The 27,276-nt window shown below is 37.2% G+C and overlaps 1 protein-coding gene across 4 annotated transcripts in view; it reads left to right on the top strand.

Moving 5' to 3' along the window:
- WDPCP (WD repeat containing planar cell polarity effector) overlaps window positions 1-27,276 on the top strand; it is a 291,160-nt gene that overhangs the window by 157,015 nt on the left and 106,869 nt on the right. For all 4 annotated transcript variants that reach the window (XM_021087467.1, XM_021087466.1, XM_021087464.1 and 1 more), the window contains one exon: window positions 12,173-12,782. In XM_021087467.1, the coding sequence (XP_020943126.1) occupies window positions 12,173-12,782 (610 nt within the window). The remainder of the gene's footprint in view (window positions 1-12,172; window positions 12,783-27,276) is intronic.

The following is a 27,276-nucleotide window of genomic DNA, read 5'->3' on the forward strand; positions in this document are numbered from 1 at the left end:
TTTATTAATACAAACATATAAGTTGATAGTATTCACATACCAAAACATATGGCTAAGGGAATATTTATACTTCCTTGTAGAAACTTGTTTTTTTAAGCTTGCAAGTCATTTAAGTATTTATCCTGTATGCAAATGTCAGGTTTCATTGAAAGCTCTTAAAAATAAGAGAACTATCCATTTGAAAAAATTTTTTTACTATTTTGTTTTTAATTGATGTATTTGGGTAAATAAACATGTGGAGCAATAGGGAACTCTCATTCACTGCTTATTAAAGAGGAAATTAGTAAATCACTGTGCGAGCAACTTGGAAACTGCTAATATGATTGAAGGCAGGAGTCTCTAACACTAAGGAAAACTGGCCCATGTCCACAAGTAGACATGTACAGTGATGTTCACAGCAGCATTGTTTGTAATATCAAAAATATCTGGAAGTTCCTGTTGTGGCTCAGTGGTAACGAGTCCGACTAGTATGCATGAGGATGTAGGTTCGATCCTTGGCCTCACTCAGTGGGTTAAGGATCCAATGTTGCTGTGAGCTGAGGAGTACGTCACATATGCGGCTCAGATCCCATTTTGCTGTGGCTGTGATGTAGGCCAGCAGCTGTAACTCCAATTCAACCCCTAGCCTGGGAACTTCCATATGCTGTGGGTGAGGCCCTAAAACGCAAAAAGAAAACAAAAACAAAATTTCTGCTAACATTTAAGTTGAATGAAAACATATTTTGTGGTGTATTCAGAGGGTAAAATGCTATACAGAAGATGAAATGAAGGAATTAGAGCTATGTGATTATATCCCAAATGAATAAGTTGAACAAAAAGGGATTACAGTATGATACAGTGTAGTAACATTTATGTAAAATTGTTTTCATTTTTTAAATTGAAGTATAGCTGATATCCGATGTTATATTAGTTTCAGGTGCACAACATAGTGACTTAATATTTTCATAGATTATATTCCATTTAAAGTTATTATAAAATACTGGCTATATTCCCTGTGCTATACAGTATACCTTTGTATCTTATTTATCTTATATGTAACGGCCTACACCTCCTAATTTCCTTTCCCATCTTTCCCCTTCCCCAAATCCTCCTCTCACTGGTTACCACTAGTTTGTTCCTCTGTCTAGGAGTCTGTTTCAATTTTGTTATATTTATTTATTTATTTTTCAGATTCTACATGTGAATGAAAACATACAGTATTTATCTTTATCTGACTTACCTCAAGTGCACTTTAGGTCCATCCGTGGTATTGCAAATGGTAAAATTTCATCTTTTTATGACTAATATTCCATTGTGTATATACACACACCACATCTTCTTTATCCACCATCTCTTAATAGATACTTAGGTTACTTCCATATCTTAGTTGTTATAAATAATGCTGCTATGGACATAAGGGTGCATGTATCTTTTTGAAGTAGTGTTTTCATTTTCTTCAGATATATATTCAAGAGTGGTATTGCCGGATCATGTAGTAGTTCCACTAAAAATTTTAAAACATTCAAAACAATGCTATGTGTTGTTCAGGGTTGTTCTAGATTAGTGTAGTAATAATATACATGGGAATAAATACCAAATTCATAATAACATTTCCTCTGGGAATAGAAAAGAGAATGAGATATCTGGTAAGATTCATCTATATCTGATACTTCTTTTCTATAAAAAATTATAGCAAAATGGTAGTATTTCCTAAAGATGATTTTTGCATTAATCATATTTTTCTCTCCACTTTTATGTTTATTTTGAATGTTTCACAATAAAGATCATAAATAAAGGGTGCCTTTTTTTCTCCTGTTCCTAAATTTTCAGCAAAGAGAGAAATGTAGATTTTAGAATAAATTCTGGTAATAAGCTGAGAATTTTGGTTGCTGCATAATCTTTTAAATAACCTGGGTACCCACTGATGAAAGTTTCCAGTTCCAGAGAAGACCATTCTAAATACACCTTTTTCCTGATTTACATATTGAATGACCTTAAAAGGGGTGTAGTAGGTACCCTCTGTAGCTAAATATGAAAGATGAGAATCTTTTTTTTTTCTCTACATTTTGGTCTTTAACTTATTTTGGGGATCTTTTTATTTCAGAGCACAGAGATTACATCAGTGTTTTTCTAAGTTCTTTTTTAAAACTGAAGCATAGTTGATTTATAGTGTTGTGTTAGTTTCTCATGTACAGCAAGTTGATTTAGATATATATTCTTTTTTCAGATTCTTTTTAATCATAGTTTATTAATAAGATACTGATAGAGTTCCCTGAGCTATAGAGTAAGACCTTGTTATTTATCTTTTAAATATAACTTTATATACAGTAGTTTGTATCTGTTAATACCAAACTCCTGATTTATTCCTCTCCCCTTTCCCCTTTGGAAATCATACATTTGTTCTCTGTCTATGAGTCTATTTCTCTTTTGCAAATAAGTTTATTTGTATCATTTTTTAGATTCCACATGTAAGTGATATATAATATTTGTCTTTGACTTGCTTCACTTAATATAATAATCTTTAGTATCATCGATGTCACTACAAATGGCATTACTTCATTCTTTTTCATGGCTGAATAAAATTCCATTGTGTATATGTATGTATTTTACACACACACACACACACACACACACACTGCATCTTTGTCTATTCATCTGTCAGTAGACATTTAGGTTATTTCTATGTCTTGGCTATTGTGAATGGTGCTGCTATTCACACATTGAGGTGCATGTATCTTTTTGAATTAGTCTTTTCCAGATAATACCCAGGAATGGTTTTGCAGGATCATATGGTAACTCTATTTTTAGTTTTTTAAGGAACCTCCATAATATCTTCCATGGTGGCTGCACCAATTTATGTTTCTCCCCAACATTGTAGGAGGGTTCCTTTTTCTCCACATTCTCTCTAGCATTTATTATTAGTAAATTTGCAAAAAAAATTTATTGGAATGTATAGTTGATTTACAAAATTGTGTTAGTCTCAGGTGTATAGCAAAGTAAATCAGTTATATGTATACACGTATCCATTCTTTTTCAGATTCTTTTCCCATAGAGATTATTACATAGTATTTATATATATATTTCCCTGTGCTATACAGTAGGTCCTTGTTACCTATGTATTTTATATGTATCAGTGTGTGTATGTCAATCACAACCTCCTAATTTATCTCTCCCCTGACCCATGTTTCCCCTTTGGTAATCATAAGTTTGGTTTTGAAATATTTGAGTCTGTCTCATATTAAGGGAATCAAGTCAGAAAGAGAAAGACAAATACCATATGATATCACTTATATCTGGAATCTAATATATGGCACAAATGAACCTTTCCACAGAAAAGAAACTCTTGGACATGGAGAACAGACTTGTGGTTGCTAAGGGAGAGGCGGGAGGGAGAGGGAGATGGAGTGGGATGGATTGGGAATTTGGGGTTAATAAATGCATACTATTGCCTTTGGAATGGATAAGCAATGAGATCCTGCTGAACAGCACAGGGAACTATATCTAGTCACTTATGGTGGAGCATAATAATGTGAGAAAAAAGGATGTATACATGTATGTGTAACTCAGTCACCTTGCTCTACAGTAGAAAATTGACAGAACACTGTAAACCAGCTATAATGGAAAAAATAAAAATCATTATATATATAAAAAGAAATCTGTTTCTGTTTTGTAAGTTCTTTTGTATCATTTTTTAAATTAGATTCCACATATTAGTGATCTCATATGATATTTGTCTTTGTCTATCTGACTTAGTATAATAATTTCTAGGTCCATCCATGTTGCTGTGAATGGTACTGTTTCATTCTTTTTTATGACTGAGTAATATTCCATTGTACATATGTGTCACATCTTCTTTATCCACTCCTCTGTCAATAGACATTTAGGTTGCTTTCATGTCTTGGATATTGTAAATAGTGTTGTAGTGAGCATTGGAGTTCATGTGTGTTTTCAAATTATGGTTTTCTCTGGATAGATGCCCAGGAGTGGGATTGCTGGATCATATGGTAGTTTTATTTTTAGTTTTTTGAGGAACATCTCTACTGTTTTGAGGAACCCTACAGGTTTTGCCAATTTACATTCCCACCAACAACATAAGAGGGTTCCCTTTTCCCCACAACTTCTCTGGCATTTATTGTTTGTAGACTTTTTGATGATGGCCATTCTGGCTTCTGTAAGGTGGTACCTTGGAGTAGTTTTGATTTGCATTTTTCTAATAATCAGTGATGCTGAGCATCTTTTCATGTGCTTTTTGGACATCTGTCTTCTTTGGAGAAATGTCTGTTTAGATCTTCTGACCATTTAAACAATTTTTTGAATATAAAGTTGTGTGAGATATTTGTACATTTAGGAGATTGATCCCTTGTTGGTCACTTTATTTGCAAAGATTTTCTCTCATTCTGTAAACTTTTTGATGATGGCCATTCTGACCAGTGTGAGATGGCACCTCATTGTAGTGTTGATTTTCATTTCTCTAATATTTAGTGATATGGAATATCTTTTCATATGCCTGTTGGCCATCCATATGACTTTGAAAGTATGTCTATTTGGGTATTCTGCTCATTTTTTGACTGAATTTTTTGAAACATGAGAATCTTGAGCCAATATCCGGCTTACTGTCGTTGGTCTCTTTTGTGCTTAAATTTAAAATATCTTCTATGGAAGGCATCAGTCATACTGTCCTCATATGCCTTTTCTTCTTTGTATTTTCTTCCTTTGATGACTTTTAGATCATTTCTAATTTTTTTCAACTTTAGCGTTTTTAAGAATAACAATGAAATCCTTGGGGGTTTTTTTGTTTTGTTTTGTTTGTTTGTTTTGTTTTTTGTTTTTTAACAAACAGTTTCAACCTTAAAGCTGACTGATTTATTTTAATTTCAATTTTTTTTTTCTTCCATTTTTGGCCACCCCAAAGCATGGAGCTCCTGGGCCAGGGATCAGATCCGAGCCAAGTCACAAACTAAGCTGCGGCAACACTAGATCCTCAACCCAACTGTGCCAGGCTGGGGATCGAACGCTTGTCCCAGTGATCCCGTTGGGCCACAGCTGGAGCTTCCTGACTGATTCAAACTTGGGAAACATTTCACTTGAGGGATAATACTGCCAACTTGTTTATCCTTGAAATTGGGAAATTCCAAAACCTTTAAGACTCCTTTTTATCTTTTATGCTTTCTTAGCTTAAAATATTCAATTCCTACCATTTCTTTTTTTTTTTTACTACACCGTTTTCTTTAAAAAGACAAAAAGCAAACGATAACAAATAAACCCTTGCGCTGTGGTCATTCGTCTCATCTGTTGTCACAATCTCCCTTCATCAGCCACTTCTGGTACCACATAGCCAGTGGTTTGGCTAACACTGCTTGCGTTTCTGTGCTTTTCTTCTTTGTACCTTTCTGTTACCTTATAATTAAAGCAGAGATCTTTTCCTTCAGATTTTCAGACTTTTAGCAGATCACCACACATTATAAATCTTTTTTAACCTCTTAATTACCTATAAGTGTTCTTTCCCTTCACATTGTTTGCCTATTTACTATGCCCTTGTTAAAACGTTTCAACTGCTATTTATCACAGGTGTTCCCACTTGAATTCTAATGACTAATTCCTGAAACCTCTGGCATATATTTTTAAGAGTATTTAAAGAGTTGTTGGTTTTCAGAATTCATCAAATTTTAGACGTTCCTGAAGACAGAATTAAGGCCAAGAACTCAAAAGTTGCTAAAAGAGTAAATCTTAGACAAAAAAAAAAAAAAAAGAAGTTCCCGTCGTGGCACAGTGGTTAACGAATCCGACTAGGAACCATGAGGTTGTGGGTTTGGTCCCTGCCCTTGCTCAGTGGGTTAACGATCCGGCGTTGCCGTGAGCTGTGGTGTAGTTTGCAGACGCGGCTCAGATCCCGAGTTGCTGTGGCTCTGGCGTAGGCTGGTGGCTACAGCTCCGATTAGACCCCTAGCCTGGGAAACTCCACATGCCGCGGGAGCGGCCCAAGAAATAGCAAAAAGACAAAAAAAAAAAAAAAAAAAAAAAAGAGTAAATCTTAAAAGTTCTCACCACAAGAAGAAAAAAAAAGTAACTATGTTTGGTGACAGGTGTTTACTAGACTTAACTGTAGTGATAGTTCCCAGTATATACAATTACTGAATCATTATGTTGTATACCTGAAACTAATACCATGCTGTGGCAATTATAGCTCAATAAGAAAGAAAGAAAAGAAAAGACAAGACCCAAGAAATCAGTGTGAGAAGGGAATTCCTGATCAGGAAGTTTGTAGAGGGTAACTGCATGCCTCATAGAAGGTCGGAGTAGACTTCAAATTAATCTTGCTAGGTTATGAGAATATTACCAGCCATACTCCTCTCATTATGGAGTCTTCTCTTTTTTGTGCTTTTTCTTTAGGACATTTTTATGTAACATCTCTTCCGTTACAAACATATGTACTGTTCCTTTATCTTAGCACTGTGTATCTTGGCCTGATGATCTCCTGACTAGTACTTCAATCTAAGTTCATTTTGGGGAGAGAAAAACAGCTGCATAAAATATAAGATGAGAGATGTCTTAGTATGTGCAAACTTGCATTTTAAAAAGTCTGTACTTTGTTTTGGTATTTTGTGATAACTACAAAATTGTATTTAGTGTCTTCAACCTCTTATTTACAAATGATCAGAGAGACAGAAAGTCTTAACAGCTAGAAAATGTATTAACATATTTTTCTTCTATATGTTTCTTCAGTCAATAGGGTATACTATTAATGACTTTAAGAGGCTGCTGAAAATGCAGGTGTAACACTTGATTTTCACAGTCTTGTTCCAACACATTGGCATTTGCCTGGGAAAACTGAATGACTGAATTTTCTTCCCCTGTATCTCTTTGTGCTATTTTAGCTGAGCGCATTTTTATTGATGATTATCTGTTTCTCTCTACATTTATATATTAAATATCTTGCTTCAGAATTTTAATTGCAGTCCTAATTCATTTTTTCTTTCATTTAAAATATTAATATCACATTAGGCAACATCCAAGTGTCATTCCAGTATTGTTGACTGATGTAAACTTTTGCACGAAGCTCCTGTGCTATGTCAGTCAAATTATTTATAAACATTTCCCTGTGCAGATTTGCTATCATTACATACTCATTATTGCTTCTTGTTTATCTTATTAGATAGTACATGGTATCCTTGTCATGGAAGTATCTCTATGTACAGCTTTCTTATTTTCATAGACTGAGGTATTTCTTTATTCTAGTAGTATTGGTTATCTCTAAAATGATTTAAACTTAAAATCATTAAGTACAAACTTTAAATGTTTTGTTTAAAAATTATTCAGTCAGTAGTGTTTATTGTAAATAAATGAAATTAGTTTAACTTCCAAGCCACATCTTTTCTAGGTTTAAAATTATCTTCCGTATTTGTAGTTTGCAGCTATATAAATGTCAGCCATGAGTTCTAAATAACTGAATTTGAATTCTTTAGGATTGGTGTCTCTCCTTTTATCTGCTATGCTTGCCAAAGAATTTAGGACTTTGTCTTCAGTAGTATTAACCACTGTTTACTGAGGACTCCTCCATCCCCTGCCTATTAGGTACATTAGTTTTAATTCATATGGCAATCCGGCAACCCAGGAGAATAAATCCTCTTTTATAGATGAGAAAACTACAGTTTTAAGAGTTTAACTTGCCCCAAATCCCAGAATTCTCAATTGCCAAAACAAGAAGACAGACCCTGTTATGTGCAGCTTCTGCTGTGTGGTGTAGCTTGTGTAGCTTTTGGTTGTTATACTAGGTCAAGTCCAACTTGGAATTAAATTCTGAACCTAACTATGTCAAATGTCATCTCATTATATTTTGATAGTCATGTCAACTTGACCATATTTGTTCATGGCAATACTACTTTCAAGAGATTCCATGCAACATCATTAAAGAAACCTGAAGTTTTCCTTTTTTCTCTTCTGTTTAAATAGGTAAAAAACCCAGCAATAATGTTTTGTCTTTTATGATTTTTCTTTAGAGGAAATATTTTAGTTTTTATTGGTTTATTTTAGGGTTTTTTGTATTTATATTTACAAAGTACACTTTTTTCAATACAACACAATTCAAGAATGAAACATCTTTTTTAAAAAATAATTTTGGGGGTATAATTGCTTTACAACATTGTGTTAGTTTCAGGTGGATTTCAGCAAAGTGGTTCAGTTATACATATACATATATTCATTCTTTCTCATATTCTTTTCCTATATAAGTTATTATAAAGCCTTGAGTTCCCTGTACTTATATACTAGGTTCTTGTGGGTATCTTATTTTTTGTGTAGTAGTGTGTATATGTTAATCCCAAACTCCTAATTAAGAGGTCAGAGACCTTGCCCTCCAACCTTCCTCAGTCACACAAAGAAAAGTGGCCTATATAATTCACTCCTTGATAAAAATAGCTCAGCACAAGCTTCTTTTTCATCCCAAGGTTCACAGGCTCCTTGAAAAGTGTTTGCATAATTTGTCTCTTGAGTCCCTTCACTTTTTTCTTACTCTTCTTCCCTCTCTCTGATCACACAGAGGAAGAGCTGATACATTCACGTAAACTTATTAATTACCTGTGCTTGCAATGCAGTGTGTCTTACAGAGACCTTGATTTTTAGGGTCAGACAGACTTGGATTCAAACTATAGTTCTATCACTTATTAACTTTGGTACCAAAGGTAACTTAGGCCATCTCTCTTATCTTTGTTTTCCTTATCTCTTGGTAAGGAAATTTTCAAACGTTGGAGTATTGAAAAGATTAAATAAAACAATTTATGAAAAGTGATTAGCACAATACTCTAGTCTCTTGCTGTTTATTATTATTGGTGAGGTGTCTCTTTACTGAAACTCGTGAACACTTCAGTGTTTTTTAATCTTTATGCTTTTATGATACTTTAATTATGCCATGCAAGACTTTTTCCTCCCTTAAATGGATTTTATCCATTTAACTGTGAAGAAGGTGATCCTTGACAGTGGCTAGCTTTTTAGAGGTATCTGGGATTGGCAGTGGAGGAGGGGACCACAGTCTTACTCCCGTTTAAAATCTCTTTCTCTTGATGAAATGGTAGAGCCTATTGGGGAGAGTATCACAAACCTTTGGAACTGAGGAAGCCTGGAACCTTTCTCCCTGTACCTTGAGCCTAATCTGTTCTTTGCCGAGACTGTCATTGTGCCCTCTCCTTTTAGGCTGTCCCATGTGTGTTCAGGCTTTTTCAAAGTCACCCAGCCTCTTAGTTTTCTTCCCTAAGGCTTCCTTTATAAATCTTTAAGTTTTATGATATTTCAACCAGCACTATGGTGTGGCTTTTTTTTTTTTTTTTTTAGCTTTTTTTTATAGCTTTTGTCTAGCTCCTACATAAGATACCAAAAAAAAAAGTATAAAATAGATGATACAGCTAATTTTTTTAAGCTTACAGTTAAAATGAGGACATATGATAAAAAAAATTAGAAGTAAATAAAAGGCCAAAGGTCAGAAGTTGGCAGAGTTGGAGAGGGAAGGGTTTATGGAGGTAAGATCAAAGGGAGGACGATGCTGCCCAGCTGGAAGAAATTAAGAACCTGAGATAGCATTTGGTCTTTAGAGGTGAGCATGGCTAGTAGTCTCTGAGTGAAAAGTGTGGATTTTAGGTAAAGAACATGAGTGAAGTTGTTGGAAGATAAGCTGAGGCATATTAAATTTTTGAGTTTAAGTCAGTTCCATTCAACGCCAAGCCAGAAGTGGTTAGGAGCACTCTATGGATAAGAGGCAGGAGAGAATTATTTGATGGGCTATAGTTTAAAGCCAGTTGACTGTTGGTTATCCTTAATATTTTGATTTTGTAACTTGGAGACATTTATAGGCTTAGGTTTTGGTTTGCTTACACAGGCAGACATGGCATCAGACCCGCATCAGTGGAATGGCCTCCTTGTTTAAGTGATTTAACAAGTTACAGAGCTGGGAAAATGCAGCTCTAGTGTGAACTCAGAGTAATGAGGGGAGACTGTAGGAGATACAGCTAGAATTTGCAGGTCAGATCATGTCCCTTCTTTGCGAATGGCTTTTCCTCTCCTAGTCGTATAATGTAGTAGCCTATAAGCTACTACACAACCTTCCCCCTCCCCCAGTTCCCACTGTTTTCTTCTTTGCTCCCTTTTCTCTAGCCTTGTTGGTCTCCCATTGTTCCTTCATCAGGTGAAGAGGGCCACCTTGCTCCCTCTGCCTGGAGCCCTTTTCTCCCAGGTGGCTGGATGGCTCACCCTTCATTTCTTTCTGGCCAACATTATCAGACAGGCCTCTCCTGACTACTCTCCCGTCCCTTCCCATTTTCCTTACTTTGCTTTATTTTATTTTTCTTCATAGTATTTAGGAAGTGAACATATAGATGTATGTTTGCTTGTGAATTGTTACCTTGTCTTCAGCCATTGGAGGGTGTGCATGGCACATAGCTCACACCAAATATTTATTAGACAAAAGAGAAAAAAAAAAAAAGAACAGGAAAGAGAGTATGAGAGAGGGAGCGAGTTGGATATGGATCCTATATGGTTTTGTGTTCCAGGCAAGGGAATGAAAATTTAATTCATTAGTTAGTGGGTAGCTATTGAAGAGTTTGAACAGGGGAGTGAGAGCAAAAACATTTAGTTTAGGAAGATCAGTTTGGTAATGATGTGTAGAATGGAGTTTTTAAAAAAATTCATATCAGCCCCCATTCCCTTCCCAAGTCAGCACTGTGGTTCCTAGTCAGATTCATTTCCGCTGTGCCACGATGGGAACTCCCCAAGTCAGCACTGTATAATATAGCTGTATGTGCTTTAAGAAATTTTTGTTTGAAATAGTTTGACTCTCAGGAAGCTGCTAAAATAATGGCCAAAAGAATGAAAGCAAATTCCTGACCTGTATTTTTTCTTCTAGTTTGTCCCAGTGATAGTATCTTATACTACTGCAATACATTGTCAAGTCCAGGAAAATAACCTCAGTATAATACTGTTAGCTGAGATACAGGCCTAATTTGGATTTCATCAGATTTTTCAAGTGTGTGTGTGTGTGTGTGCATGCATAGCTCTGTGCAATCTTATCTCCTGTAGAAATGTGTTTTTTAATGTTTCTATATCTAATTTTGAAGTTTTCAACAAAGTGTTAGAAAATTTCCTTTGGTACCACTCTCCAGGTTCGTGGCCTCCCGTATTTACATATGAATAAAGCGAATGGCCTGTTTTATTTCCTTATTCTTCTGCCTTGGTATTTCTTTGTAGTCTTTCCTATCTACATTGAATGCTTTTTACATTTTGTCTCACCAATACTGCAAATGATATTGCTTACCAATTCTTTTTAAAATTTTATTTGAGGGGTTCCCATCGTGGCGCAGTGGTTAACGAATCCGACTAGGAACCATGAGGTTGTGGGTTCGGTCCCTGCCCTTGCTCAGTGGGTTAACAATCTGGCGTTGCCATGAGCTGTGGTGTAGATTGCAGACGCGGCTCAGATCCCACGTTGCTGTGGCTCTGGCGTAGGCCGGTGGCTATAGCTCCGATTCGACCCCTAGCCTGGGAACCTCCACATGCCGCGGGAGCGGCCCAAGAAATAGCAAAAAGACAAAAAAAAAAAAAAAAAAAAATTTATTTGAACACTGGTGCTTTATACTTTCTCATTTATTTCTATTGGTTATTTATTTTCTTAACCCATCATATCCTTTCCAACAGTAAAATAATTCTTCAGGACTTTTAACAGAGTTCTAAAGTTTTTTCCTTAGCTGCACTACTAATTAGAAATATATTTCTGGTAAGTAGTTTCCCAGTAATTTCCGAATTGGGAAAGGTGGTGGGTGGGAAGGGGATTAAGTCGTTTAACGTCCTTTATTCATCCTTTAAAAATCAAACTTCTAATGTTATTAGATTCTGCTAACCATATTATTTTACTAAAGTCCTACTTTATTGGTTTTTAATATATTGTGGGAAATATTTGTCTTTATGTTACTTACAGACTTTCTAAAACAAAGTGTTCAAATTAAAATTTCATAGTTTAATTTCTGCAGCTCTTCAAAATATGTGCCATATATTTGTTCTATGGGAGATAGACACATACCTACTTATATGTTGCTGATATTTAAGGTGATAGTTGATGGTCTTCCATGTGATTCTGGATTAATATGCAGGCCTATGCATAACAGCTGAAGAAAAAGCAAGGTCTATATGAACATACTTGATACATTTCTTACAGGTTCTGAGTTCTGTCCGCACAGAATGGGATCCTCTGGATGTTTGCTTTGGCACCAAGCAGCCTTACCAGGTGTTGACAGTGGAATGCTCCAGCAGTGTAGACAAAGAGCCTATGGCTGACAGCTGCATCTATGAATGTGTTCGGAATAAAATCCAGTGTGTATCAGTCACCAGAATACCACTAAGATCGAAGGCCATTAGCTGTTGCAGGAATGTTACTGAAGACAAACTGGTTTTAGGCTGTGAAGATTCTTCAGTAATTCTTTATGAAACTCACCGTAGAGTGACTTTCTTAGCTCAGGCTGAACTTCTACCTTCGTTAATGAGCTGCCACCCAAGTGGTGCCATTCTGCTAGTTGGCAGTAACCAAGGGGAGCTACAAATTTTTGATATGGCTCTTTCTCCTATTAGCATCCAGCTTTTGGCTGAAGACCGCTCACCTAAGGAGACTCTGCAGTTTAAAAAATTCTTTGATGTTTCTAGCAGTCTTGTTCAAATGCAGTGGATAGCTCCACAGGTTGTTTCTAAGAAGCCCGAAAGTGGGAACATCTATAATCTTCTCTTCCTCAGGTTTGACAGAGGACCTTTAGGTGTGCTTTTGTTTAAACTTGGTAAGTCAAGGAAGTTGGTGAGTAAATAAATTATTTATGATGGTGACAATATAATTAAGACAAGAAAACTATTCTTAGAATGTAGATTTTCTATTTGTCATCCCATCAATATGCTTGCCTTTCAAACCTTCCATATAGTTCCCTTAAGAAAGCTTTGTGGATAATTTTCTAAATGTCAAGGAACATAGTTAGATATTGAAGAATTTGGAAATTGCACTAATTGCCCATGGTGAAGAAAAAGCCCGAACTTTGCACATTTGATTCTTTCCAAAATAATTTGTCTAGTAAAGAAATGCATTTCTAACTTAAGAAATACATATGAAAAAATCTTTAAAGCACTTACTATGTCCATTGCAAAATTTCATGTTACAGGAATGTAATACTTTTCCTATTATGATTATTTTAGATTATAGGTGTCTACTGCTTCCCAGATTGGAAATGTATAAAGCATATGTTTTAAAAGAAGAGAAGGAAAATATTTACTTAAAATTTGCTAAAGATATTTTTATAATTTTTTGTTTTGCTTTTAGATAAAAATATTCAAAAGGATTTATCAATATTAGGAAAATTATGTATTATTGTATCCCATTTCAACCAGGAAGTTTTAAAGCAAAAGTTTATTGTTATGATTTATTTGCCTTTTTGTAGTTTTGCATTACTAGCTATATCCTGAAATATATGATATTCTTTAGGGAGTTTTGTCTAATTTAACATTTTTGAGAGAGCCTCACTTAGGATTTAAAAAACAGATTTTTTTTTTTTTTTTTTGTCTTTTTGGCATTTCTTGGGCTGCTCCCGCGGCATATGGAGGTTCCCAGGCTAGGGGTTGAATCGGAGCTGTAGCCACTGGCCTACGCCAAAGCCACAGCACCGCGGGATCCGAGCCGCGTCTGCAACCTACACCACAGCTCATGGCAACGCCGGATTGTTAACCCACTGAGCAAGGGCAGGGACCGAACCCGCAACGTTATGGTTCCTAGTCGGATTCGTTAACCACTGCACCACGACGGGAACTCCAAAAAACAGATTTTAATTAATGCACCCTACTGCAACTTGAAAACATAGACAAGTAAATACATTTTAAAACCTGTTATAGGATTTGGCTCTGTGATATAAAGTTAAGTTTTTAAAGACATTGCAGTGTTTGTTGAGTAGCTGTAGTCAACTTTAAAAAAAAAAATGTATCTATTTGCCCCTGAATTTGAACACATGAAATAAATCTAGTAAAACGACTTGGTTTACTTGAAATATATCAGGGATATAATGTAAGGGCTATGTTCCTTCCATATAATAAAAATGCAGCTAAATCCATTCATGATGTTAATATTGTTCAGGAAAAATATAGTTGGAATCTCATTTATCATAAGATAATCCAGTTCTACTTTGCCTGACTACATGTTTAACAGTTGTAAGTCTCCTTACACAACACTTATTAAAGTGGATGTTAGATGTTTTGCATGTCTGTTAAAACTCTCTCTCTCAATTACCCAGTTACCTGTCAAACAGAAGGCTGTCTGCTGACATATACCTAGGTTCTCTTCAGCCCTCCCTTGTGGGCCTACTCATAACAGCTTTGCAAAAAGCACAGCTTTCTCTTCCTATCTCTAGCACATTTGCCTGCTTACTAAAGTAAACAGGCTCTCAGTGTAGGGATTTAGAGGGCTTCCTGCTAATTGCCAGCTTGTAAACTTAATTGGACCATCTCCCTGGGCACTGTTCCTAAATCAATTAGGCAATGAGTTGGCTGTCACCTCTTTTTCCCAAGAAGGTCTCTTGGAAGAGAATTATCCAATAGAAGTCAGGCATTCAAATGAAAAGGTGATAACTTCTGCAACTGACATTTATTATTTAAATTTTATTTTCAGTTATGACTCAAGTTTTATAGAATAGGGACATTTTATAGTCTTAGAGACTTTTTAAAACATCTAAAGATGGAGTTTCCCAGGATTTTTGAAAATGTATTAGAAGATTAGTGTTTATTACAGATTATTTATTTTTCCTAGGAAGAGTAGATTCCTTGAAACAGTAGATTCCAGCTAACGATTTTTTTGTTTTTTTTAAGAAAACCCTGTTTAAAGAACAGATTTTTCTTAGGATCTGCTACTAAATACATCCAAAAATTTTAATATACTTCTTGAATTAACACAGTGCTGATTCTGGGCATCCATGTGGAATTTTCATGTATAATTCAAGTTACTGCATATATAAACAGGTAGTTGCATGTGCAGTTTCCCCACTAGGGAACATTTATGAAATTTTTTTCATATGCTTGTTATGCAAGCCTTTGGAAATTTTGACATGAAAGGTGTAGCTTACAATTTAAGAAGCTGAGATAGATCATAGTTTAAAATAGAATGCTGTCATATATAAACGCATCAGTGGCTGCTGCCAATATGCTAAGATTTTTGGAGTTTGACTCAGGTCAGTTAGTGTCGTGTTGAAGGAACACTGTTGCAAGCCTAGACTTTCCATTCTAAATCCTTAAAATCAACACAAATGTCTTAGAGGTTAAAAGGCCATCACTGCTGTTAGTAGAAGAATACCAAGAACATGTTTGCCTCAGTGGGGAGCTTCTAGAAGTGTCACCTTCCTACATGGAAGCAGTGTGTAATCAGAATTTCTTGACCTGACAATCTTTATCCATATTTCCACATTCATAGACTGAAATTAAATTTAAAAGGAGTCCCTAATTATACTACTGAAATGTTAAACCTTTCCCATTCTCATCAGTTCCTTTTCCAGTCTTCACTGTGCTCTTTAAACTCATGTGATCAGCTCCTTGCTCTGTCAACAGAGAATTACCTTTTAACTGCCACTTCAGTAAGTTTATCTACTCCTCACCACCCATCCAACAACTTACCTACATGTACATAAATCTTTTACTTTTCAGTTCAGCAGAAAAGGAGCCTTTCTTCTTGTCCAAGACTAGTTCTGCCACTAGTTTCCACTCTGGATCCCACAACATTCCCTTTGACACCTTGATTTGGTCACCTTTCCTCTCCCTCCATGAATCTTGCTACATCAGCAGGTACAGGCCCAAGCCACACTGTAAAACAAACAAACATGCATACATCTCTTCCTTAAAATTGTATCCCTTCTGATATTATTCAAATGTTCACCTTTCTTTCATGGTCAAAGTCATTGAAATAATAATGAACACTGAATTTCTCTGCTGCTTTTCCTCTCATTCATTCCTCACAACACCACCTTCTGGCTCTTGTCTCCATTTTTCTCCTAGAAAAGGTCACCAGGGATATCCTACTTGATACACATATTTCTCTTATGTTACTTGAGGACTTTTCAGCATTTGATGTTTGTTGACCACATCCACCATCATAGAACTCTCATCGTACTTGCCTCCTATTGCTGCTGATGCATCTTTTCATCACTTATTTATGTTCTTGTGCCTCCTCATGAAAATGTTGAGGCTCTCTAAGCTTCCATTTTTAGCTCTTCTCCCATTTTACACAGATTGAGAGTTGTTTTTTGTTTGTTTGTTTGTTTTGTATCCCTTCTCTGACTTTAGCCCAGACCACTCCTGTTTCCACATCCACATATTAACCCTTGGCTGTACACAGGTGCCTCACACTTACTATATGCAGACATGAAGTAATCATCTTTCTCCCTGCTTCTTCTCCTATATTCTTCAGTTTGAGGGATGGTACAGTTATTTAGATAGAATCCCGAATCAGAGGTCATGCTAGAGTCCTCCCTCACCGCTAATGCTGTATCTAATCAGTGACCAAGCTCCGTCACTTCTGCCTTCTAAATACACAGTGTGAAAAACATTTCATTCTATTCAGCCTTGCTTTTCATTACCTTAATCTAGACCTTCCCTCTTTTACCATGATCAAGCAGTGGCCCTCTATTTATAATCCCAACCTACTGCTCAATTAATCCCTTGAACTGCCACCAGAGTGCAGATATGGTCATAGATTCTACAGCTTGAAATCCTTCAGTGGTTAATAAGCCCTGTCTGCCTCCCAGGCTTCAACTCCCCAGCTGTGCTGCCCTGGCATAGCTTCCCAGTCACAGCATGTGCTCTCAAATTCCTCCTTTCCATAGTAGTGGTGATAGCGTTCCATCACCTAGAGTGCTCCCACAGTGCTGTCATAGAGCCTACAAAGTTAGGGAAAGGTTAAATGTTCAAGTGATGATATTTAACAAATAATTACAGCTAACTTCTTCATTCTCATAGGATTTTGAAAATCACAGGCTGTGTGTATGGGTGTGCATGTGTGTCTGTCACTCAGTCTAAAAAACAAATACTATGATTTTTCTCTTAGAGCTTTTGTAAGAAGTGTGTGTTCTTCAAAGAGTTGTTTTTAATGCGTTATTTAAATTTTGCTTTACCCAGGTGGTAATTGGTGGTAATTTATTGATAGAAAGAAATGTCAGATACTTTATTAGATGCCTCGTCATCTTAAAACTAGAACTCATATCATATGAGATGGACTGCTATTCCAGACAGCATTCTGCTTTCTTCAACTAGAGTGATGATGGATTTTTAAATAAAATTTGAGGTATAGTTTACATAACAAAATCGTACCTATTTTAAATAGCGAGTTTTGTCAAATCTGTATATTGTCATGATAATGACCAAAATCAAGATATAATACATTTCCATCACCCCCAAAATTCTCTCAAGCCCCCTTTGCCATCAGTCCCTGCCTCCCTCAGAGCAAAGTGCATTGATCTGCTTCTTGTCATTACAGATTAGTTCTGCCTTTTCTAGAATTGCATAGAAATAAACCAAAAAAAAAAAAAGCAAAAAAAACCTCTTTTGTGTCTTGCTACTTCCACTCAGTATTAGTGTGTGAGAATCTTCCATATATCTATAAATTTTCATTTACATTACATTACCTATATTCCATTATATAGGTAAATCACAATTTGTGTATCTTTTCACATGCTGATTGATGGACCTTTGGGTTGTTTCCAGATTTAAGCCAATATCACTGAAAATGCTACGTACTTTAACGCACTAGTCTTTGTATGGAGATCTATTTTAATTTCTCTTGGGAAAAACCTGGGAGTAGAATGGGTAGGCCATATGCTAAGTGTATGTTTAAGTTAAAAAGAAACTGACTATCTTGGAGTTCCAGTTACTCCACATCCTCACTAACACTTGGCATTAATGGCCTTTTTAATTTTAGCCATTCTAGTAGGTGTTTAGTGGCATTAATTTGCCTTTCCGTGATGACTCTTGGAGTTGGGCATCTTTCTGTGTACTTATTTGCCAAAAACTTTCTGATGAAGCATACCTTCAAATATTTTGTCCAAGTTTAATTGGATTATTTATTTATTACTGAATTGTAAGAGCTTTTCTATATTCTGAATACAAGTCTTTTGAAGGATGTTAGTATTTGGAATATTTTCTTCCATCCTATAGTTTACCTTTACATTTTCTTAACTGTGTTTGGGTAGCAGAAGTTTTTAGTTTTGATCAATGTTAATTCTTAGATTTTTTAATTTTATGGCTTGTGCTTCTTATGTCCTATCAAAGAACTCTTTGTCTAACCCTTTTTCTTCTAGAAGTTTTATGGTTTTAGTGCTTACAAATTAGGTTTATTGTCTAATTCAAGTTAATTTTTTGCATATGGTGTGAAGTATGAGTTGAAATTAATTTTTAATATGCCTATTCAGTTGTTTCAGCATCAACTGTTGGAAAGTTTATCCTTTCTCCATTGAATTACTTTGACCGTGTGTTTATGTGTCTGTGAAGATTCTATTCTTTTCCACTGATCTATATGTCTGTAGTTCAACGAGTACCACATAGTCTTAATTACTGTTGCTTTACAGTAAGTGCTAAGCCAGATGCTATTACTCCTCCAATTGTATTCTTCTTTTTCAAAATTGTTTTGGCTACTCTAGATCCTTCAAATTTCTATGTGAGTTTTGAAACTGACATCACTTTCTAGAGAAACACCTCATAAAACTTTGAGATTATGTTTTATCTGTAGATCAATTTGGGATGGAATGACAGTTAAACAGTATTGAGTCTCCCAATTTATGAACACAGGATCTCTGTGTATTCAGGTCTTCTTCAATTAGAAGTTGTTTTATAGTTCAAAGTGTATAATCTTGTACAGAGTTTGTTCATGTTTTTGGATGCTATCGTAAATAATGTTTTTAGTTATAACTTTTAAGGGGTCTTTGTATCCTGCAACCCCATTAAACTCATTTCTTAGTTGTAGTAACTTCTTATTGTAGATTACTTAGGATTTTCTACCTAGATAGCTATGATAACTGCAATTAAAAACAATTTTTGTATATTCTTATCCAACTTGTATGCCTTTTTATTTTGTTTTCTTCCATATTTTACTAGCTAGGATCTCCAGTGCAGAATTAAATAGAAATGGCAAGAGAGGATATCCTTGCTTTGATTCTGATCTTAGAAAGCTTGTAATCTTTCACTGTATGTATGATATTATTATGTTGTAGAAGCCCCTTCCATTCCTAGTGGCTGGGACATATTTTGAGTGGGTGTTGAATTTTTTCAGCAGCTTTTTCTGCATCTATTGAAATGATTATATCTTTTTTATGGTTATATAGTGGAATATATTGATTAGTTTTCAGATGTTTCAGTGACCTTGCATTTGTGGGATAAATTTCTCTTGTTCATGGTGTATTATCTCTTTAATAAGTTACTGGATTTGCTAATATTTTTAAGGATTTTTGTATCTGTTTATGAGAGATAGTGGTCTTTAGGTTTTTTTTTTTTTTGTAATGTTTTTGTCATTTTTGGTATCAACGTAATGTTGATATCAGTAGAAGAATTGGGAAATATTCCCTCCTCTTATATTCTGAGTTGTGTAGAGGTGGTATTTCTTCTCTTATTCTTTGAGAGAATTCACCAGTGAAGGCATCTGGTTGTGTGTGGATGTGTAAAGGTTTTTTAACTACAAAATCAAATTTAGATAATATAAATTATTCAGGTTATCTAGTCATTTCTTCTTGAGTGACCTTTGATAGTTTGTATCATTCAAGGAACCCATTTCATTTAAGTTACAAAGTTATTTCTATCTATAGAAAGTAACTCATATTACTTATTATATTTTAATGTCTATAGTGTTGTGATTATTCTTGATATCAATATTGAGATTGCATCTTTCTCAATTTAGGCAGAAGTTGGTCAATTTTTTTTTAATTTTTTTTTTTTGAATGTGATATTTTTATTTTGAGTTGTCGTTCTTAGTTATACACTTTTACCCTTCAGGGCTTGAATTTTAGGTGTTCTTTTCCTTCTTTTTTTTTTTTTTTATTTTCCCACTGTACAGCAAGGGGGTCAGGTTATCCTTACATGTATACATTGCAATTACAGTTTTTCCCCCACCCTTTCTTCTGTTGCAACATGAGTATCTAGACATAGTTCTCAATGCTATTCAGCAGGATCTCCTTGTAAATCTATTCTAAGTTGTGTCTGATAAGCCCAAGCTCCCGATCCCTCCCACTCCCTCCCCCTCCCATCAGGCAACCACAAGTCTCTTCTCCAAGTCCATGATTTTCTTTTCTGAGGAGATGTTCATTTGTGCTGGATATTAGATTCCAGTTATAAGTGATATCATATGGTATTTGTCTTTGTCTTTCTGGCTCATTTCACTCAGGATGAGATTCTCTAGTTCCATCCATGTTGCTGCACATGGCATTATGTCATCCTTTCTTATGGCTAAGTAGTATTCCATTGTGTATATATACCACATCTTCCGAATCCAATCATCTGTCGATGGACATTTGGATTGTTTCCATGTCCTGGCTATTGTGAATAGTGCTTCAGTGAACATGCGGGTGCATGTGTCTCTTTCAACTAGAGTTTTGTCCGGATAGATGCCCAAGAGTGGGATTGCGGGGTCATATGGAAGTTCTATGTATAGATTTCTAAGGTATCTCCAAACTGTTCTCCATAGTGACTGTACCAGTTTACATTCCCACCAGCAGTGCAGGAGGGTTCCCTTTTCTCCACAGCCCCTCCAGCACTTGTTATTTGTGGAGTTATTAATGATGGCCATTCTGACTGGTGTGAGGTGGTATCTCATGGTAGTTTTGATTTGCATATCTCTTATAATCAGCGATGTTGAGCATTTTTTCATGTGTTTGTTGGCCATCTGTATATCTTCTTTGGAGAAATGTCTATTCAGGTCTTTTGCCCATTTTTCCATTGATTGATTGGTTTTTTTGCTGTTGGGTTGTATAAGTTGTTTATATATTCTAGAGATTAAGCCCTTGTCGGTTGCATCATTTGAAACTATTTTCTCCCATTCAGTAAGTTGTCTTTTTGTTTTCTTTTTGGTTTCCTTTGCTGTGCAACAGCTTTTCAGTTTGATGATGTCCCATGGGTTTATTTTTGCTCTAGTTTCTATTGCTTTGGGAGACTGACCTGAGAAAATATTCATGATGTTGGTGTCAGAGAGTGTTTTGCCTATGTTTTCTTCTAGGAGTTTGATGGTGTCCTGTCAGCCATTTGGAGTTTATTTTTGTGCATGGTGTGAGGGTGTGTTCTAGTTTCATTGCTTTGCCTGCAGCTGTCCAGGTTTCCCAGCAATGCTTGCTGAATAGATTTTCTTTTTCCCATTTTATGTTCTTGCCTCCCTTGTCAAAGATTAATTGACCATAGGTGTCAGGGTTTATTTCCGGATTCTCTCTTCTGTTCCATTGCTCTGTCTGTCTGTTTTGGTACCAATACCACACTGTTTTGATGACTGTGGCTTTGTAGTATTTCTTGAAGTCTGGGAGAGTTATGCCTCCTGCTTGGTTTTTGTTTCTCAGGATTGCTTTGGCGATTCTGGGTCTTTTGTGGTTCCATATAAATGTTTGGATTGTTTGTTCTAGTTCTGTGAAAAATGTCATGGGTCATTTGATAGGGATTGCATTGAATCTGTAGATTGCTTTGGGTAGTGTGGCCATTTTTACAATATTGATTTTCCCAATCCAGGAACATGAAATATCTTTCCATTTCTTTACATCTTCTTTGATTTCTTTGATTAAAGTTTTATAGTTCTCGGCATATAGGTCCTTTACCTCCTTGGTCAGGTGTATTCCGAGGTATTTGATTTTGTGAGGTACAATTTTAAAAGGTATCGTATTTTTGTATTCCTTTTGTAATGTTTCATTGCTGGTATACAGAACTGCAACTAACTTCTGAATGTTAATCTTATATCCTGCTACTTTGCTGAATTTATTCATCAGTTCAAGGAGTTTTGGGGTTGAGTCCTTAGGGCTTTCTAGGTATAGTATCATGTCATCTGCATACAGTGACAGTTTGATCTCTTCTCTTCCTATATGGATGCCTTTTATTTCTTTGGTTTGTCTAATTGCTGTGGCTAAGACTTCCAAAACGATGTTGAAGAGCAGTGGTGAGAGTGGGCATCCCTGTCTTGTTCCAGATTTGAGTGAGAAGGCTTTCAGTTTTTCCCCATTGAGGATTATATTTGCTGTGGGTTTATCATAAATGGCTTTGATTATATTCAGGAATGTCCCCTCTATACCCACTTTGGCGAGGGTCTTGATCATGAATGGATGTTGAACTTTGTCAAATGCTTTTTCTGCGTCTATTGAGATGATCATATGATTTTTGACTTTTTTTTGGTTAATGTGGTGTATGATGCTGATTGATTTGCGTATGTTGAACCATCCTTGTGAACCTGGGATGAACCCAACCTGGTCATGGTGTATAATTTTTTTGGTATGTTGTTGGATTCGGTTGGCTAAGATTTTGTTGAGAATTTTTGCATCTATATTCATCAATGATATTGGGCGATAGTTTTCTTTTTTGGTGGTATCTCTGTCTGGTTTTGGAATGAGGGGGATGGTGGCCTCATAGAATGTCTTTGGGAGTATTCCTTCTTCTTCAACCTTTTGAAAGAGTTTAAGGAGGATGGGCACCAATTCCTCTTTATATGTTTGATAGAATTCACCTGTGAAGCCATCTGGTCCTGGACTTTTATTTGTAGGGAGTGATTTTATGACCTCTTCAATTTCATTTCTAGTGATCGGTCTGTTCAGTTGGTCTGTTTCTACTTGATTCAGTTTTGGCAGGCTGTAAGATTCTAGAAAATTGTCCATTTCTTCCAGATTGTCAAACTTGTTGCCATACAGTTGTTCATAGTATTCTCTTATGGTTTTTTGTATTTCTGCTGTATCCGTTGTGATTTCTCCTTTTCCATTTATAATTTTGGTTATTTGGGTTCTTTCTCGCCTCTTTTTAGTGAGTCTGGCCAGGGGGTTGTCAATTTTGTTCACCTTTTCAAAGAACCAGCTCTTGGTTTTATTAATTTTCTCTATTGTTTTTTGAGTCTCTATTTTATTGATTTCTTCCTTGATCTTTATAATTTCCTTCCTTCTGCTGACTTTAGGACTTTTTTGTTCTTCTTTTTCTAATTCGTTTAGGTGGAGGGTTAAGTTGTCCATTTGGGATCTTTCTTCTTTTTTGAGAAAGGCCTGTATTGCTATAAATTTCCCTCTGAGCACTGCTTTCACAGCATCCCATAGATTTTGCGAGGTTGTGTCTTCATTATCATTTGTTTCAAGGTAGTTTTTAATTTCCTTCTTGATTTCCTCATTGACCCATTGGTTTTTTAGTAGCCTGTTGTTTAGTCTCCATGGAGTAGGTTTTTTCTCTTTGCTTTTCCCATGGTTGATTTCTAATTTCATGGCATTGTGGTCAGCGAAGATACTTCAGATAATTTCTACGCTCCTAAATTTATTGAGATTCGCTTTGTGTCCCAATATGTGGTCGATTCTTGAGAAGGTTCCATGAGCATTTGAGAAGAATGTGTACTCTGCTTTTTTTGGATGTAGTGTCCTGAAGATATCAATGAAGTCTAACTTTTCTATTGTTTCCTTTAGGATCTCTGTTGCTTTATTGGTTTTCTGTCTAGAGGATCTGTCCATTGATGTGAGGGGGGTATTTAGGTCTCCTACTATGATTGTATTCTCATCAATATCTCCCTTTATGTCTGTTAATATTTGTTGTATGTATCTGGGTGCTCCTATATTTGGGGCATATATGTTGATGATAGTAACATCCTCTCCTTGGATGGATCCCTTAATCATTAAGTAGTGTCCTTCTTTGTCTTTCTTTATGTCTTTTGTTTTAAAGTCTATTTTGTCTGATATGAGCTTTGCGACTCCTGCTTTTCTGTCATGTCTATTGGCGTGAAATATTTTTCCCCAGCCTTTCACTTTCACTCTATATGTATCTTTTGTCCTAAGGTGAGTTTCTTGTAGGCAGCATATTGAAGGTTTTTGCCTTTTTATCCACTCAGCCACTCTGTGTCTTTTGATTGGGGCATTCAGCCCATTGGCATTTAAGGTGATAATTGATAGATGATTATTTATTGCCATTTGAACCTCGCATTCCAGTTGATTCTATGGTTCTCCATTCTTCCTTTCTTTTTTTTTTTGGTTGGATGGTCTCCTGTTGTTATCTGCTTGAGTGTATTTTTTTGTTCATTTTTTGCAAATGCAATATTTGGTTTTGGCTTGTGGTTGCCCTGTTTTTTAAGTATGCTAACCCCTTCCCATAATTGTGTGTTTTAGCCTGATGGTCCTGTAAGTTCAAACACTTCATTACTATATTAAAATTAAGAAGAGAGACATACAAACAAATAAACAAAAAGGGTTATTTCCTTCCTAACATCCCTTGCCCACATTTTATGGTTTTGATGACTCTTTTTTATTTTTTTCCTTTTTAATTTTATTTTGTTTGAAGCATGTTCATGATTAAATCTGTATGCTGGCTTATTTGAGTGACTGCTCTCTGATTGCGGTTTCCTCAGTCCTAGTTCTTCCTCTTCTTCTTCTTTTTTCTTTTTTCTTCCCTTTCCTTCCTTTCTTTTTGGTTTAGAGAAGCCCTTTCAATATTTCCTTTAACCTGGGTTTTGTGTTGCTGTATTCTTTAAGTTTTTGTTTGTTGGGAGAAATTTTTATTTCCCCTTCTATTTTAAATGATATTCTTGCTGGATAGAGTATTCTAGGTTGCATATTTTTTCCTTTGAGCACTTTAAATATCTCTCGCCATTCCCTCCTGGCCTGTAGTGTTTCTGTAGAGAAATCAGCTGATATTCTTATGGGGGTTCCCTTGTAGGTAACATTCTGTTTTTCTCTTGCTGCCTTTAGGATCCTCTCTTTATCACTAACTTTTGCCATTTTTATTATGATGTGTCTTGGTGTGGGTCTGTTTGGGTTCAGTTTGTTTGGGGCCCTCTGTGCTTCTTGTATCTTGAACCCAGTATCCTTTAGATTTGGGAAGTTTCCATCGGTAATTTCTTCAAATATATTTTCCATCCCCTTATCTTTTTCTACTCCTTCTGGAATTCCTATTATGCGTAGATTGGCCCGCTTTATATTATCCCATAGGTCTCTTATATTGCTTTCCAGTTTTTTGATTCGGTTTTCTGTCTGTTGACCGGATTGAGTGATTTCCATTATTCTATCTTCCATATCACTGATTTGTTCTTCTGCATTATTCATTCTGGTTTTTACTGACCTTAGTTCAGTTTGCATCTCTGCAAATGAATGTTCTAGTTTTTCTTGGCCCCTCCTTATATTTTCTAGTTCCTTTCTGAGGGTATCTGCATTACTGTTCATATCTTCTCTTAATTCCTTCAGTATTTTCACTATTTCTCTTTTGAACTCCAGGTCTGTCTGACTGCAGAGATCTGTTTCATTGTTGACTGTTTTAGGTGAGTTCTCCTGTTGGTTTGACTGGGGGTGGTTTCTCAGCTTCTTCATCTTGCTTGTTGTTTTCTTTCTCCTGAGGGAGTTGTACTCTCTGTTATCGGGCAGTGTTTGCCTTGTCACTGCTGTGGAATATTTCCTGAGGGCTGGCGTTGTTGGTCAATCTTTTTTGAGGCAGTGTGGCTTTTCTGGAGTGTTGATGGGGCTAACAGGGTCTCTTTGAAGCAAAGGAGGGCTTCCTGTGGGCAGACAGGACTGGGAGGTCCACACCACGATGGTAGCAGATTTCACTTGGTCATGCAGAGCTTGCTCTGGTGTTTTTAGGCTGTGGGGTTCTTGCAGGGGTTGGCGATGTTGGGCAGCTGCTCTTCAGGGGTGCATCACCCCCTGGGGGCTGGAGCAGATATCTGGGTCACTGAGAACCTAAGAGGCTCTTCCTTAAGGCAGCCTAACTCAGAAGGACAGCCTGAGAATGTAGGCGGATCTTTTCACAGTCTGGCCGAGCTTGTTGCAGATTTTCTGGGCTGCAGGGGCTCTTGCAGGGGGCTGGTGGTGCTGAGCAGTTATTTCACGGGAGTGGGGCACCCCCTGGGGGCTTTGGCGGGTAGCAGGGCCACTGGAAACCCAAGAGGCTCCTCCCCAGGGCAGCCCGACTCAGAAAAACCGTGCGAGAATTAGGCCGATCTATTCACAGCTGGCTAAGCTTGTTCTAGCTTTTCTGGGCTGCAGGCCTTTTCTCGGGGGCTGGTGGTGTTTGGTGCTGCTCTGTGGAAGTGTAGCCCCTCCAAAGGGCAAGCAGGCCTGTGCAGGGACAGCCCCTGCGGTGGTAGGCTTCAGGCAATTGTTGAGGCCAGCCCTCCCGGATGGCAGGCAGCCCCAGGTTCAGCGAGAGCGTAGGGGGTGTTGGGGGTGGGGGAGGGGATGCACTGGGAAGCACAGCTTTCAGCTAGCTAGCGGGCCTGTAAGCTTGCTGTGGCATGGGGGGTATTCTATGGGGACACACCCCTTCTTCTCTCCCCTCCCCAGCATGGGCGCAGACCTGGCTCTTCTCCCAGGTTCCCTCTGATGCGGCTTTCCACTTCCCCACCCCTAGAGTATTGTTCCCTTCCTCTGTGACATCTTTGTTTTCTAGTCTCCCAGGCAGTCTCTGCCTGGTGAAATGGTTTCTAGACCTCCCAAGCAGTTTCTGCTCTGCCCCGCCCCCCCCAGCCCGGGGACTAACCTCTGGAGCCGAGGTCTCGGTGCCCAGCCCCCACCCAGGCGTCCCCCGGCCCTTTTTCGGGGACTAACCTTCGGAGGCAAAGTCTCGGTGCCCAGCCCCCACCCAGGCGGCATCCCCCGGCCCTTTCTTGGGGACTAACCTTCGGAGGCGAGGTCTCGGTGCCCAGCCCCCCCCCCCAGGCGTCCCCCGGCCCCCTCTCGGGGACTAACCTTCGGAGGCGAGGTCTCAGTGTCTAGCCCCCACCGAGGCGTCTCAATTTTTGGTGACTGTGCCCGTAGTTCAGATGGTCCGTTCGGTTCTTGATCAGCTTTTCTGTACTCCAACTTACTGCTACACTCTTCTCTGCATCTGGAGATTCCTCCGGTTCGTTTGATCTTTCCCCCGTAGGTGACTTTCCAGGGTGCAGGATCCCTTTCTCCTCCGCAGTTCCCTTTCGGGAGCGCCCGTCCCGCTCGGATTCACCTTCTCTCACTCTCCTCTTTTCTCCCATTCTGCCCAGTAATGTCACGAACGTCTTGCCGTTATTGGAGTTTAGGTTCCTCTGCCAGCGATTGGTTGCTATTCTGTGCGAGTCATTTATTCTGTAGATGTGCT

This window comes from Sus scrofa, chromosome 3 (genome assembly GCF_000003025.6).
Source record: "Sus scrofa isolate TJ Tabasco breed Duroc chromosome 3, Sscrofa11.1, whole genome shotgun sequence".
Classification (NCBI taxonomy): domain Eukaryota; kingdom Metazoa; phylum Chordata; class Mammalia; order Artiodactyla; family Suidae; genus Sus; species Sus scrofa.